Source organism: Tinamus guttatus, unplaced genomic scaffold (genome assembly GCF_059628265.1).
Source record: "Tinamus guttatus ecotype Peru unplaced genomic scaffold, ASM5962826v1 Tinamus_guttatus_pri_ptg000602l, whole genome shotgun sequence".
NCBI lineage: Eukaryota > Metazoa > Chordata > Aves > Tinamiformes > Tinamidae > Tinamus > Tinamus guttatus.
This window is the reverse complement of record NW_028289136.1, coordinates 4793928-4810054: the sequence shown is the minus strand read 5'-3', so window position 1 is coordinate 4810054 and position 16127 is coordinate 4793928. Positions and strand designations below refer to the sequence as shown.

Genomic DNA, 16127 nt, shown 5'->3' with positions numbered 1-16127 from the left:
TATGTTAATAGAAGGAAGCAACGACTTTCCCTTCTGTCCTCAACTGCCCTTTCTTTCTCTGGGTAATCACAGCATATGTGGAGTTACAGCAACTTCAGCTGTCCTGCACTGTTAGAGAGGGGCAGCTAAATGGAGCACAGCACAAAGACGGGTAGCAAAGATCAGGGAGAATTTATGGAAAAGAATTATTTTGAAGCAAGATGCCTGAATGTGTGTCGGGGTAAGATGGGGATATAGGCTTATTGCAAGATAATAAGTTATAAAGACAAATGGTTTTGATGAGAGCAATAGGATCATGGAATCCTTAAGGTTGGAAGGGACCTCTAGAGATCATCTAGTCCAACCCCCTGCACACGCAGGGTCACCTAGAGCACGTGGCACAGGACTGCGTCCAAGCGGGTTTTGAAGATCTCCAGAGAAGGAGACTCCACAACCTCTCTGGGCAGCCTGTTCCAGTGCTCTGGCACCCTCACTGATAAGAAATTTTTCCTTAAGTTCCTGTGGAACTTTTGGTTCTTCAGTTTGTGGCCATTACCTCTAGTTCTGTCGGTGGCCGCCACTGAAAAGAGTGAATAGTTTAAGGTGATTTGGGCAAGAATTATGTAAACTAGTGATCAACAAAAACAACTCTTCTACATTGTAGCATAGTGCAAGCAACAGGCAACCACTGGTAGTTTTATTGTTGAAACCAGACTCTGGAGAACGTTTACAAAATCTACATGTTCGGCCAGGCAGGAGGAGGCAAAGCCCTAGTAATGGCCAAGTGTCATGGAAGGGGTCAATGCAAGTGAGTTTAGAGGTGCTCTTCATTTCATTACAAGAATTTTATCTCAGAGGGTATTTATAAGATATAGTTATTTACCCTTCTCTCTAAAGTGCGTGTTTGCTATGGGGTTCCTCACTAGATCCTTGTTTTACCAGCTCAGTGTATTTGCCAAGATGACCCAATCTGTCACACCAGTAGCAGAGCCCCCATCCATACGTGCTGAACGCCAGACTTGACTAATGCAGGGAGCCTTTATGCCGAGCTCCTTATGAAACGCTCCGTGTCCTGCCACGTTGCCACGACACTGCCGCTGGATTTATAGCCACAACTAAATCATCCCATCATACCACTTCTGTACTGTGCTTCTTCCATTACCACCTAATGCATCAAAAGCATCGATTTGAGACTTCCGAGCGCTCCTGCCGAAGCACTCTGAGATGTGGCAGCACTTCATCACGCCCTGGGCCCACTCCCATGGCTGTCCTGCTAACGAGGCTCATGTCGCTACTTTAATTCTTCTCAGCCAGGTGACCAGGCTCAATTCTCTCTTTATGTGGGAGAACCCACAGTCCAATTCCCGGGCTGTCATGGCTGGCTGATTTGGAATAGTTCATGTGATGACACACAAGCCCGGCCACCACAACACCCCTTCCCCCACATGGTGGGGAGAAATACGGCCACCTAAAGGTTCAGAATGCCTTTCCCTAGTTATAACATGTTGTGGTATCATGCAGCTATTACTCCAAGGTGTCCAAAATACTGAAAATGTAATTCAAGGTTAGGAACTGAGAGAAACCCTAAGAGCCAGTTCTGCTCCCTCATTTTGACAACTCTTACCATTGAGACTAGCTGGTCAACACGATCTTCATCAGTAAAAGGGTCAGAATCAGGCTTCTGTATTTCAGGTACACTTGCTCTTTTGCCCCTCCAGGGCTGTCTTTAGTGAACTGTTGTGTATTTTTATGCAAGAGAATCTGGACTACTTTGTCATGTCAGCATTAGCTGTCAGTTTGTAAGCAGACATGATATTTTAAATGTTTAAAATATATGTGTGTCTCGCATACAATCTTACAATTTGAGACATTTTGTCTCCTGGCTGCACTTTACCAGCTTTATGAGTAAGCTTTAATTAGCAGGCTTTATTAAGCAGTCCTAATTAATACATGGAAAGAGAAGAAAGATCTGTTAAATCTCCCCTTTAAAAAACAGTCCTAACCTTGAAGAGGTGTTGCAGAAAGGCCGGTTAACTTAGAGACATCAGCATCCCTGACAGAGGTGTGAGCCCATCTGAGAAGCCAGCAGAGGAGCCCTGGGATGCAGTGAGGTACTGCAGAAAGGACTGGGACCACAGCAGTACTTTTCACTCAAAAATCTCAAAAATCTCCAAAGGCTGTAGCAGAAGTAAGGTCATCTTTACACCCTGGTTTACATGTGGTTTCTAGGTGATTTGGCCAAGGTCACACACTGGGAACAGTGACCAGACTCTGACTCCCATTTCCACGTATTACACATTTCAAGATACGGACCCTCTAGTAGTAGATTTTGAGCTAACACCAGTCAGGCGTTTAAAGCACAATACCAGCTACTCCATCCGTGTTTGAAATTTCTGTCTAAATTCATATGATGGGAATTAAAAACGAGTAAACTTTTTAACCCTTCAAATTCTGGTGTTTTCCAAACTGCCAGCGAGACGAATTCTCATGTGGGGGGGCAAATACTAGTCCTCAAAGGCTTAACCCAATTGACTCTCGAGGAGTTGTGACAGTGTTTTGTATAAATCCCTCTGAGATCAAAGGCTTCTTCTGTGCCAAAGCTTCTATCAGAGCAGCTTTGCTGCCATGCATGAGCACCAAGGGCTGGGTCCTGCTGCTGGATGCAGAGCTGAGCATTGCCCTGAGCAGAGCAGCCCCAGTCTTGCACCCAGGTACGTGTGGGAACGGCTTCAACGGCTGCAACGTCACTCACACACAGCAAGAAGCTGCACTATCCCCTCTTGCCATGTTCCAAATAACAGAATTGTTTGTACTTATTGCAGAAAACTTACACTGCACCCACTGAAGGCACCTTTTCCTCCGGGCTGCCCTCTCAGTCATTTTAACCTGATCCTTTCCCTTCCACTCAGAGCCTCGAAGCATCCACTCGGAATATCTAAAGCTATCACCGCATTATCCAAGGAATTTGTTAGGGTCATGTGGTGGTTTGAAAGCAGTAGTTGAGATTAATAGTGTGTCACAATAAACACGGTGGATAATGCAAAGCACAGAAATGACAGAGAAGGAAATGGGGGGAGGCGTCTTCTGAAGCTAGGGGGATACTATGTATTTAAAGAACAGGTAAGTTTGATTTCTGGCTTGTTCTACTTTACAAATTAAATAAGGGGTTCACAGTGGCCAGCAAATTTCAGCTTATAAATAAAGTTCAAAGCCTCCAGGTGATTTTAAAATGAAGACGTATGGCTGGAAAAGAGCTAATGGAAGAAGCTTTCCGCAGGTTTGGATTCTTTCCCAACCAAGAGATCCTTTTCCCCACAGGGACACAATGCAGCCACGAGGACATGACCGTCAGGCTTCCTCCATCCCACTTCGACACTGGCTTTTACCTAGCGGCTGGAAAGAGCTCTGTGAACATCAGCCCGGGCTTCTCAGTGTAGAAGACAGAGCCCCACAAGGACACAACCTCCCAGAAGATCCTCGGCCACACGGGGCCGAGGGATGAGACATGCCCAGAAGGAGCTAGCTCAGTGCTGTGTGCCCCCAAATCCCCAATGAGCTCTATTATTATTATTATTATAAGATTAGCTGACTCTCTTAACACCCTGCTGTCTGAATGTATGGAGACAAGGCTCTCCTTTTCTCTTTTCATTCGCATTACTACAACCTGTGGCTTGTTCCAGTAACATCAACCGATTTATACACCTAGTTTTTAACGAACACTGAAGCCAATGGTTTGCTCTACTCTCATTTTGCAGCTGAGAAAACTGAGGTTAAAGGTTTTTTTTTTTTTTTTTTTTTTTTGCAGCTGAGGAAGCCTGTGGCAGAAAGCAGAAGGCTCAATTCCCAGCACTTGCTCCAGTCTCTTGACCACTCTGCCTTCTGGGTTTTGCTCTCCTAAAGCTGCCCAGGAACATTTTATTTCCACACCGAATCTGATCCTTGGGAGGCTTTGCTTCATGGGAGTCACAAATCGCTCAGCATAACCTGAAGTAGACCGAAACACTGGCAATCCTGCAGTGAAAAAGCATCTAATGGGCCATAAATTAATGTTTCATTTCCTTTAATAGCGGAATGATTAATTCCTTCTCTAGAGCGAGATTTTGTTGTACATTTGATACTTACACTATAAAGAAGGAAACAGGTTTTTTAACATTGAAAAGGATCAAAGCCAGAACGCTGCTATTTTTGTTTGTACTCTTGTAGCTTGACTCATCAAATAGATTTCTCTCCCCAATTTTGTAAAGAAAAAGGTAAAAATGATCCTTCTTAGATGAGACCTTGTGCAGCATGTCAAGTTTCAACCCACAGTGAATTTCTGCTGCAGATGTAAACCTCTGAAAGCAGGGATTTCTAATGGAAATGCTGACATAACCTTAACTATACCAGTGCTGCTGTAACGCTCAGGTTACTAGGAATATTTCTGCTGCCAATTCCGTTTAACAAGTCTGAATGCATATAATTTGTTCCAGTTGTCTTTCCGCTGAGTAGGGCTCCTTTGTGCACACTTTCAATGTGGCTTACATTAAAAGAAAGAAAAAAGCCCTAGTCCTATGTAAATTCATATATACATTGATATGGTTTTATCACAGCTAAAATGCTATAAATCTGCTTTAACTGATTCAGTGTGTTCCCTACTGGCCGGGAAAGGTGACTCATTTCACTGCTGCCCTTCACTGCATGTGACAATGATAACTTTGCTTTGTTCTCTTTGGAATATTTATTCCTTGTAAAGAAAACCTGATTTTTTGTGTGTGTATTCAGATTATCCGCGCCTGGACAAATCTACTCCTGATTGAGCCAAAAGGATTTTAGCTGGGTCAGGATTTGACCCTCATTATGCTGGGAATCTAATCCAAATGCCTCCCACCAATATTAGCGATAGGCATCTTGGTCTATGGCAAATGATTTGCTTCTCACCTTTGGCTCACGCTGAAGCCAAACAACCACTAGGTTAAACAAATAGACTCCCAATGCAAAGTAAATTTACAGGGCAGGAGCCCAAGCAGAAGCAATGCGAGCAGGCACTTCTGGAGCTCCGTATCCGCAGAGAGATCTGCAGCCTGCGAGCTGATATCCTTCTGCTCTCCTCTCCCGGTGGAGAGAGTGAAACAGGAGGAACAAAAACTCAACAGGAGGGCTCCGCTGCCCAGCGAATAGGAGCAGGAATAATTCATGATCTGATCCTCCTCACATCTGCCCGATTACAACTATTTGCTGGATCCTCCAGGGTCCAAAAGCAATGGCTGGTGCTTGGGAATTCAGAATCTGAGCTTAGCGGTCAGCTTTACAACCAGGTAAATTTGGGGAACGACTTGAGGCCAAATTCACAAACATGTCCAGGAATTTTTGGATTGTTTCAGTGAATTTAGGGGATATTCCAGTGGATCTTATCTGCGAAAATCAAGGCTAAATGAACAGAATCATACAAACTAACTAAGCAGGGTCCAATGTTAGAATCACAGTCTGCCACAGCTGTTTCTGATGCCAATTTCAGCCTTTCAGCCGGTCACACTGGGCTGCAGACCCGCTCTGAATTTCTGGTTGGAAAACAGTATTCCCTTTTAGATACAAATAGAAAAATCTATCCTTTCAGATACTGAAGGAATTTAGCAGCAGCAGTAGCAGCAGCAGCAGATGATCTGGTTGGTCACCCACTAGACAGCGCCATGAATCCACAAATTATACCAAATTAAACTATTTGAGAAAACACAAGTAGGGCTGCTCTAAATTAACATGACAGTCCTCATTAGTCTCTTTTTATGAAGGACTTATGGAAAATCTGGGCCAAATGATTCAAAACTTAGGTGGAAAGTTCCTTTTTAAGGATAAGGGAGCTTAATTAGAAATATGAGCTGGCTTCAGCAGCTCAAGGCTGATCATTACAAATAGAACAAATTCTTTGGGTCATGTATCAAGATGTCTAACTGGTCCATTTCAGTTAAAAATCAGAAAAGGAACATTGTAAGGAAACCCAATCCTTCAAAGGGTCCAGCACTGCACCAAGGAAAAGGGGCAAAGGCAGTACATGAATCTGTAGGAATTTTCTGGTGATGATTTTGCTGGTCAGTGAGCAACTTGCTTATGCAGACCTCGCTGAATAGGAGCAGCATATGAGGGATTTTCTTTTTCTTTTTTTTTTTTTTTTGATCCCTATTTGGGCTGTTTTCCAATCTAATCAGGCGTCTTCTGGACGTTGCACTCGTCTCTTAGGATCTAACCTGGAATATTTATGGACGTACTTGGCGCAGCACTTGTGAGCAGCTCTCTGTCCCGGCGGGCACTGACAAGAGCAATCTGTGACCGAGGTGAGGGATGCACTGTCCATGCTTCACACAACGCTGAGCATTCCTCTGGGAATTCCAAGTCTGATAGCACAGAGGATTACACCTTCACCTACCATCTGCCTTGCTACAGCAGTGACATCGCTGTGGGGACGGGCAGCATGGTCCTCACTAGCTCCTTTTGTGAGTAACCTGACCAGCAGCAGAAGATCAGGACTGGTGAAATCAGGACGGAGCAACATGCAGCATCACTGGGAATAAGGGGGAATCCAAAGAAACTGGGCTACACACATTCTCAAGTGAGTGCTCAGACTCCAACCCTTTGTACTTGTTCCCTCCTGCACAGACTTGAGTGTTAAAGTAACTTCTAGGACTGGAGAGCCAGTTTTAGGTATTCTTCAACCTTTCTGGTATCTTCTAATAGAATTCAATAAAATCCATGTGCTCATCCCTAAAGTTGTGTGCTAGAGAATTATAATGCCTCAAACCAGAGATGATTCTGGACTTTGGGGCTCCTGTACCAGGTGTGCAGAGGTTGTTTAATGCAGCTGCATCTAGTTGTTGTCTACCTGATAGGAACAACTTTGAGAAACACCCAGGCCCCACAAAATGACTCAAGCCCCCTTCATACTGAATGAGTGCTCAGTGATGAAAGAGCTGAAGGAAGTCACACTCTTCACCTTTGACTAAGAGGAAACACGGTCAGCGTTCTCAAAGGAACTTGGATGTCAACCACCACAGATTTCATGTATTTTTCAAAATCTCTTCTCTGTCATCGGCTCCCCGTGGGGATACCTGCTGTTCCCTTACCTCGCAGTTACGCCAAGCAGGAAGGTACCCCCGACATCCTGGGTACCACAGCTGTAGATGATGAGGGGTAGGTGGAAAACAAGACAGTGCCAGGCCAGCGTGCTCTTCCTAAACAGCATTCCCTAAGGATTCTGGACTTTTTGGATCAATTTGGCTGGTCAGATCATTTACTCGTGCAAATGAAAGGCAGATATATGCATACATACATAATTATATGCTGACTCATGACAAATGTTAAGAACTAATTAGTGACTTAGTGACTTTGACTGTCTACTAGGATACCCCAAAAAGGCCCAATTTTCAAACAGTGCTGAATTCCTTAAATCACAAATTTATGAAGTTTCTGAAAGCAAACAACCAACTGGAGGCATTCAGTTGTCAGTTATTTTTGATAATTTTAGGTAAAGATATAGCACTCTTCTGGAGTTCAGATTTTTTTAAAAAAAGAAATGAAAAGGTCTATGTCTGAAAAATCTCATTTCCTTAAAGTGAGGTACTTGTTAATAGTATAGATATAATAGATATTTGGGATGTATAATGTTCTAAGTGATTTTTGCTTTTACAAATAAAAAAAAAATGATCTGTAGTGTATCTAATACCAAAATGGAACTTCTAAAAGATGCCTACATATTTTTATATTTATTTAGTTTGTTACAGCCTTTATCAAAAAGTTTAGTTGCACTTTCCCTGGAAGTGCAGACATACTACTATGGACGTTATTACCTTCCTGGAATGAAAGGAACTTAGATGAAGAATAGCCCACTGTATCTTCAAAAAGTAGCATGTTTCTTAAGTTCCATGTGCATTATATTTGCAATTTACATGGGGATTTGTAACAGTGGTGCAGCTCCCTGGGTGTTACTTACTTTGGATGGACTTCTCTAAGGCTGAGTTTACACAGCTGTGGAAAGAAAACCTAGCCACAATCAATTAAAAAGTGCAACACAAATCCTTTGGACAGCATTCTCAGGCTGTCCTGCTGTTGAGACAGATACTATTCTCAGAGAATGAGTGTTCTAACTGTATTAAACTTAGTCCTAACCAAAATAAGCTTTTACTAATATTCACCATTTAGGGAACATAGAGAGCTGCCTGCCTTTGTCATTTAAAGTCTAAGCTGACTAAGCCTCAGAAAAAGAACGTTAAGGAACTAAAGCAATTAAATCCATTTACAGAGGTCAGAAGTGTCTCTGGTTTTTCGACATGATGGGCTCGTATGGTCTCTGCTTCTTATTCATGCGAACTCTCAGATTATGTGTTGATAAGTCAGTGTGGCTTTCAAAGGTCACCTTTGTTTTTCTCCTGATGACGGTGACATCCTAACAAGTCACTGATGTGCTGGCGTTGTCTGCACCTCTTATAACAACTAGAATAACTAAGCAAATGAGACCCCAGACACCTTGTCTTTGTGTGGGACATATTTATTACCAACCTGCTAAATCCTACACACAAAAGAGGCCTCGGGGAACGCAGCATGTCTACAAACTGATGCAAAAAAAAGTACTGAGAAAGAAAGAGGAGGATAAATAAGCAGGCAGCTGAAAAGCCTAAAGTCTAACTAACTCGCCAGCACATCAATAATACAATAATGTCATCAACCCACTGCAGATTCTGAACACCGTTTTTGCTGTCGTTCAGCTAATTAGTGAAATAAGGGATTAAGGTCTTTAATCTCATTTTTTTCCCTGTCCCCCTCTTTCATTTATTTTTTTAACCTAGAGGGCATGTGTGCACGTGGACATATACTTTTTTCTTAAACGAACAGTGGAAAAGATCATTTATCCTGAGGCTGCAAACATCAGGCGGATCGAGCGCGAGTTTGGCTTTATTTCCAACAGGAGGGTGATCTCCACGATCCCAGATGTGGCTGCAAGGAGGCAGGAGTGTGTGTGTGTGTGTGCCTTGCCGGGTGGGAGGGCAGGGGGGAAGCTGAATGGAGGATATGAATTTTAAGCAGCTTCCCGAATGAATACGACACTGTATTTCCCCCTACTCTCCTCAGGATAACAATTCAGAGCTGATAACCTTCTCCTTTGAAAAGCCCTGAAGGGAAAGTTTGTTTTTACCATAACAAATGCAACAAAAGAGAAGAAAAGAGAAGCTGAGAAAGGCGATGGGAGTTGGAGGGAGCAAAGTAAATGTCAAACTTTCTCTCCTCACTTGCAGATAAGAGCATGCTAGGAAAACTTCTTAGAAGTGTAACTTAATGCAGTTAAGTCGTTGTAAACCTCTCTCTCACCTTTCTCTCTTTCTGTCTTTCGTGGTATCTTTGAACGCCATCATAAATCAGACCCGCGAGCAATTATCACTGCAGCCGGATGGCAGCGGCCTGAGTGGGCGCTGCTATTCCCCGGCTGCAGTCTGCGCTTCGTCAGGTTACACTGCCCGGGATGAAATTCCCCATTTCTCCGTCTGTGAGCGTCACCTCCACGCGCCGGGCTCGCTGTCTCGGCGGCACCGAGCTGTGGATCCCCCTTTTCCTTACGCCGTGCCGGTGGGTTTGGCATGGGCAGGTGTTGGGCCCCCGTGGTGGGAGGCTGGAGAAGCGCCGCATCCCTAGGGAGGCTCCCAGGGAAGCGAGGGAGCAGATCCTGGGAGGATGCGGAGACTCTGGGAGGATGTGGCAACCCTGGGGATCCAGCCCTGGGCTTTGGCATCCCCAGGGCTGTCCTCGGCGGCCGAGTTTCTGACAGGACCCACCTGGGCATCTCCCCATCGCTGCCTCCTTTGGCATCAGCGACTTTCCCAGAGTTTCTCCGGATAAATCGTTTCCTCGCAGGCGGGAAATGACAGCGGGCGACTGTCCTCGAGGCAACACCGGGCCCGGAGAAGCCAAGCACCTCAGCCCAGGTGCAGCCACCACGGCGGGACACGCAGGCCACCCACCCCGCAACCTCCCACCCCCCAAATCACCATCTTCCCCCCCTTAAAACGCCAATCCCCGCGCATCTTCCACCCCGCGGCCAACCAACCGGCCCACCCGCGATGCCCACCCGCACGTGCTGCCACCGGAGGAGGTAGAGAGAAGGCACTCACCGTTGGCGGCGGGGACACAGAGGTTTCCAGAGCCACTTTTAACTAAGAAGGGACTAGGGACAAACTCCTCGTCAGAGTCAGAGTCCGGGCCCGGCGGGGCCGCGCCGTTGCCTAGCGACCGCCCCGGGCCCTCATTGGCCGGCGGCGACGGGGGCGGGGAGGGGGAGTGCGCGGGGGGGGTGGAGGAGGCGGACGAGCCGCGCAGGGGGGGACCTGCGGAGCACGGGGAGGCGGGAGACACACACGTGGACGCACAAACACACACACAGAGACGGAAAATAAAGAAAATACACACACAGAGAGACAAATAAAGACATAAATACGTGAATAATGATCAATGAGAAAGTCGAGGCAGGGGGAAAGGCCGCCCTCGCCGGGAGGGCGGCCGGCTGCACGTATCTGCCCACCCGCGGGCCCTGCGGGGGCGCTGGCGGCCGTGAGGCGATGCGCCCCCCTCCCCACCCCAATTAATCAGGCTTTAATCATAGTTATTAATGATAATGGTGCCCGCCCCGCCTCAGGTTTGGCCTGCAGCTTCCTGCATCCCACAGAAGCCGGGCTGCCTATTCCTGAGGGGGAAAAACATACTTTCCTCGTGTGTTATGAGGTAATTTATGAGGTAATTTTTATTTCTTTCGTGCCATTTTGTGTGAAAACGATACGGTCCCCTTCTGGGGAGACTGGTTTTGGTCAATCCCAGGCACTGGATTTCCTGCAAACGGCCCCATCGGACCTGCCGGAGGGTGCAGGTGACAGCCAGGTTGGCGTGTTGCTGGCGCAAAGCGACACCTGAGACGGTGTCGTGTCATTAGTTACATCCCCAACAAAGAATATTCATCAAATTGGGGTTTTAAGTAATATTTATGCACTAAAAGCTGCCGCTGGCTAAGCGACAGCCTCAACCAACTGCAGGGGAATTGGAGCAGGCACGTGGGGCACAGATCCCTTTTACTGCAAGTTAAGAGCAGTACCAAGGTCTTATTCCGACCTGATTTTAAGTGAAAAATGGCATATTGGAACCCCCCCCCCCAGCTGGTAAAAGGACTTTTGGGCAAATGTGGAGGTCAAATATGTGCAGCACATCACTAAAAACAGAGGGAATATAAACACGAACATGTAATTAGGTTAAAAATACAGGACATATACATTTGAACATGAAATTCTCCCCCATCATAAATTTGATTTGGAAGCCATAACGATTCACATTCCACATTTTCCCAAGTATTGAAAAGTTATCATGCAAAATCCATCACAGTAAAACAAGCACAAGAAAACAAGCAAACTTGAAAAAAAAAAGAAAAAAAAAAGAAAAGAAAATGTTTCTGAAGAGCACAGTTTGAACATAACATAGCAGACAACGTAGCGGTACAACATTTCTTACGGAACATAACATGGATGCTCCAGAAAAGCACACAAACCCAAAGCAATGGAGCGGGTTTAACATTTCAGACCCCCAAGGCTGGTCCTGTCAAGTTTCTTCCCACCTTGGTCTTCTCCTGACAAGCCCCTGGATGTCACTTCCATATACATTTACCATGTAAGAACCATATACAGTTCTTAAAAATTATTGAAATAATCAATGTGGAAATTGTGGTGTCAGAGGCAAAGCCAGAGAGCTGGAGGGGACGTAGGGCTGCACCCGTGCTCAGAGATGCTCAAATGGCTGTAACTCCCTTGAGAAGAAGCCAGCTTTGCTAAAGAGCCAACAGAGGAAGATCTCCAGACTTAGGTGGGATCATATGGTTTTCCATCTCACATATCCCTGCTCTGCTTTGGGGTGAACAGCTGGAGATTTGCTTTAGCTAAAGAAGCAGATGTCTCCTCTAGAAATGAAGGAGCAAAGTCTACTCTGCATCAACCCCCCTGTTGCACCGGAGTTTTGATGAGCTCTGAGGTGTAACGAGGTTTAAGTCATGTCCTTAACTGATTTTGCATTTGCTATAAAAACGGATGATGCAAAACAGGATGATGGTACAAAAGAGGATGATGCTCTGCAGCCTGAGCCTGAATTCTAATGTGATGGTGAATAAAATGGAAAGAAAGTGTAAAGTCAATGTCTTCCTCTAGTCCTGTGCTTTGTAAGTCCAGTTCTTTAGTGTACCTAAACTCTGTGGCCATCTTCAAGTTGGCCATCTTTCTAGCCATCAAGAGGGATGGTTTAAATTAAATATATATATCTAGTCTCTGACTCATTTACCCCAAATCCAGAAAAATACATAAAAATGAGGTTACTGGCGTGTCTAACCGTGACAAAAAATGGGAATAGTGAATGAAAGGCGACCAGCCCCTATGCTCTCCCTCTGGTCAGACAGCAGCACATGCGACATAAAGATCAGCAGCAGAATAATCTGAATTTGGAATCCAAAAAGGAAGCGCAAAATGTCAGTGCTTTTGTCAGTCTGCATCAGAAACTTTCTGCTATTTCCACATGGTTGCAAGTTGGGTTTTTGGTATGTCTATCCTCTTTGGGATATCCCCCTATCTCCCAGTACTGTAATTTTGGCAAGGCGAAAAGAAGATTCACAAGAAGAAAAAAACTGTTTAATGAAAACCTTGGATTTTAATCAACTATCCCATTACAGATTACACATGAAAAGTTCCCGTGGGCTTTCACGGGAGCTATATGCACTTTCAGAAGTGCATGAGCTGACCTTTACGGTGGAAGATTTCCTAGGAATCATGCATACTAACCATGTTACTGAAGGCTGTACTAATGTGAAGGGCACTGGCACACACAGCCGTGGGCCCTGTAAGATTCCTCTTGGGCTCAAAGCGTTGGGGCAGATGCAAGAGGAAATTCAGTGCACTGGTCAGCTCTGCTGATAACATCCCGTTGAGATGCATGGAGAGCAAAGCTCCTTCCTTTTACGATATCAGCAACTACATTTGTAACAGTAGGGTATCTTAAATGGTCATGCAAGGAGTCTTTTAGGAGATTTGCCTCTTTTTCTCTGCTTGGCCAGAAAGCCAACAATTAAACCTGACCATCTCACCAAAATAAACAGCAACAAAAACTAGAGAGAGACGAAAGATAAAAGTCCATATCATTCTCACACAAGCATCTCATTGAATTTACGGAATCTGTAGGTCCCAGTAAAACAGGCAGCATCCAGCCCATAAACTTTCATTCCAGCTGCCAGAGCAAAATTTCTAATTGATTAGTACAAAATGAATTCGCAGCAATACTGGGTTGCTATGGAACCTGAGCAAGTAGGCCAAGTCACTTTGCAGTATGTGCTGTTTCTCCTTCAAAAACACAAAACAGAAGGACTAGATAACACATTCATTATGCACACCCTTGCAATTTAGAATCTAACTAAAAGAAAAACAAAACGGATTCCAAGTACGGGCCCCTTGGCATCAATTTGTAACAATCTTCTGTATCCGCTTGCAGTCAACAGTCAAAATTATGTTCTTTGGACTGGAGGCAGGAATAATATAAGCTGAATATCTCTGCATGAATATGTTACACAAACTCCGAGGGAAACAAAACATAAAACTGTAGTTTATCTACGAGCCATTATTTCAGATTAAGATTAAAAAAAAAAAAAAAAACAGGGAAAGACATGTTACAGTCTCTGCCAGATTTATGAAAGTACTTAGGAAACACAAACTTTGGAAGCAAAGTTAACACAAATAATCTATTCTCAGCTTAACTAAGCAGCTCCACAAAACTTAAGCGAGTACTCTAAATTTAGGGAAGAGACAGACCAGGCTCTAAATAATAGAACCAGGAGAAAGTGAGGCAAACAATAAACATGCCTTCAGTTTATACTATACATTTGACTGCAATATTTCAGAATACTGGGTGTTTGTAGAATTACTTTGTCTCTTGCAGGATGTGGCCTTCAGAGATCAAAATGTGCTTTAAAACAGGTGAATTGATGCTGGTGTGAATAGCAGGACTGCCAGGAATACAGAATATTCAGGGAGATGCATTAAAATGAAGGACTGCAAATTGTTTCATAGACTATAGTCTGTGAATTACATTCATATGCTTACAATTTGTCCTGGAACAGGGAGAAGAGTATGAATATATAAACACTGATTTTTCACTGCACAGATACCACAAAGCAACAGATTTTAATATCGGTCAGTATATCCAGAATTGTATTATCTGCAACCAATATCAGATATCAACCAGATATCAACTTTTTTTTTTCCTTATTAATTTTTTCCACTTATTAGTGCCTTCTTCCCTCAAGCTTCAGTCAAGAACCTCTCTGAGCTTTACAAGCATTGAGTATTTAAGCTTTGTAACGCTGGTATCTCTTACTAGGTCAGCAGGTAAAATTGCATTGTCTGGGGTGTAGAACTGTGTTTCTTACAGACAGAGAAGCTGCGACACTGAAGGGAACTATTTTACTTCAAGATGCCTAGTGAATCAGTGGGAGAGTCTGCAACAGAAATGATAAGGCTATTTTTTGGCTTTGCCTGTGTAGTATATCTCTCGCCACGGAATTAGTCGAAAAGCCTGTTTATCATGCTCAGAATATTTTTAATTAGCAGAATTCCCACTATAAAGGAAGTAGAGGGGAAGCTGGGCAAAGACACTTGTCATATTGCACCGCAGTGCAGTGGATATGCTAGGTCTCCATTAAACACGTTGGCATCAGGTCATGCCACTGAAAACGCTTGGTTTAGAGCAGTGGTCCTCCCGAAACCCCGAAGTACGAAGGTGAGCACTGTTCTAACCAGAAGTTCATCACAGCCTTCAGAGCATTTTAATATGCATCGTGGGTTCATAGGAAACCTGTATAAATGATAGCCAAAGCGTATTCTGTAGTGTCCTGGCTGGGTTTATTACCCTGGCAAAAAGCAAGGGAATGTAACCAGATGCACTTCGTTTTCCTTCCCCTCTCCTTGCTCCGTGGTTGTGAGTGATCTGTACTGACATCCAAACCAAATCTCTATCGGAACTGTCGCTAGTCTTGGGCTGGAGAAACCTATGACCTGCTTACACAGCAGGAATGCACAGGCACCTGTGCCTCACAAAATACAGTAATTAATAAACAAATCTAAAACTCCATCACTTTCATCCCGCACTCGTGTCTAACAGACTAAAACCCCCAAGCGTGAAGCAGTGCTGCAAGGGGGAGATCTTTTGGGATGAAAGAACCACTTTGCAGAGTGGTGAGGGCTTCAGGGCATCCCTACAGCACCTTGCAGGGAATGCAGCCACTCCGGAAGATGGGAAGGGCAGTGCCCTGCCTGCTTAGCAGCGCTCCGTTCCCTAACAATATCAAAGACAGTAATTTGCTCCTCCTCTATTTCAGGGCCTTGGAAATGCTGCTGACTTGAGGAGGAAAATGGGAGAATATCTGGCATTTTGCCTTTCAAGGTGAGGGGCAACACATCATTGGAAGAGGGGGCCCTGATTAGCACACGGTAAAGGGCTGCATGCTTAGCCCTGATAAGCCATTCTCCATTGGAGACAGAGAAAGAAGGAATTCTCCTTCCTTCCTTCCTTCCTTTTCCTTCCTGCGGTTTTCCTAAAGGACATAAAGCATTCATGCCTTTCTCATGGCAGCACATCATGCCTTTCATATGGACAGCATAAAACACCTCTGGAGAAAGAATAAGCTGGACTAGCTGGCTGGCAAAACATGTCAGTGAAATCAGAGGAATAAGGAATTGTTGTGGAGAGTTCTTACTATTTTTTAACAATAGGTGGTCACAACATTGTTAGTTCAACAGGGAATATATATCTTGTGTTTAGAATTGATTAGAAAAAGCAGTCTTGGAAAACTACTCCTAGTTATTTATATTTCCTGAAGTTCCACCTGCACTTATGTTTATTTTATTTAATTTAATTTACTGTATTTGATTTATAGCTGCAGAGCCAGAGGGGAAAATAAATGAAATAAAGGGAGCAAATGAATATGATCTTAACAAGAAAAACCTGGGCAGCTGCCATGTCACTAAAATTAAGAAATGAGTAGTTGGGCCTTGAAAATGAGAAATAACCACATGCCCTGTATGAAAACTGGCATTTTGGAAAAAAGAGCTATACAAGGCTAA

General features: G+C 44.3%; 1 protein-coding gene across 1 annotated transcript in view; it reads right to left on the bottom strand.

Annotated features, from left to right (window-relative positions):
- Positions 1 to 16127, bottom strand: part of TENM4 (teneurin transmembrane protein 4) — a 364557-nt gene that overhangs the window by 227574 nt on the left and 120856 nt on the right. The window contains 1 exon segment of the mRNA XM_088534989.1: positions 10107 to 10319. Within this exon segment, the coding sequence (XP_088391115.1) occupies positions 10107 to 10319 (213 nt within the window).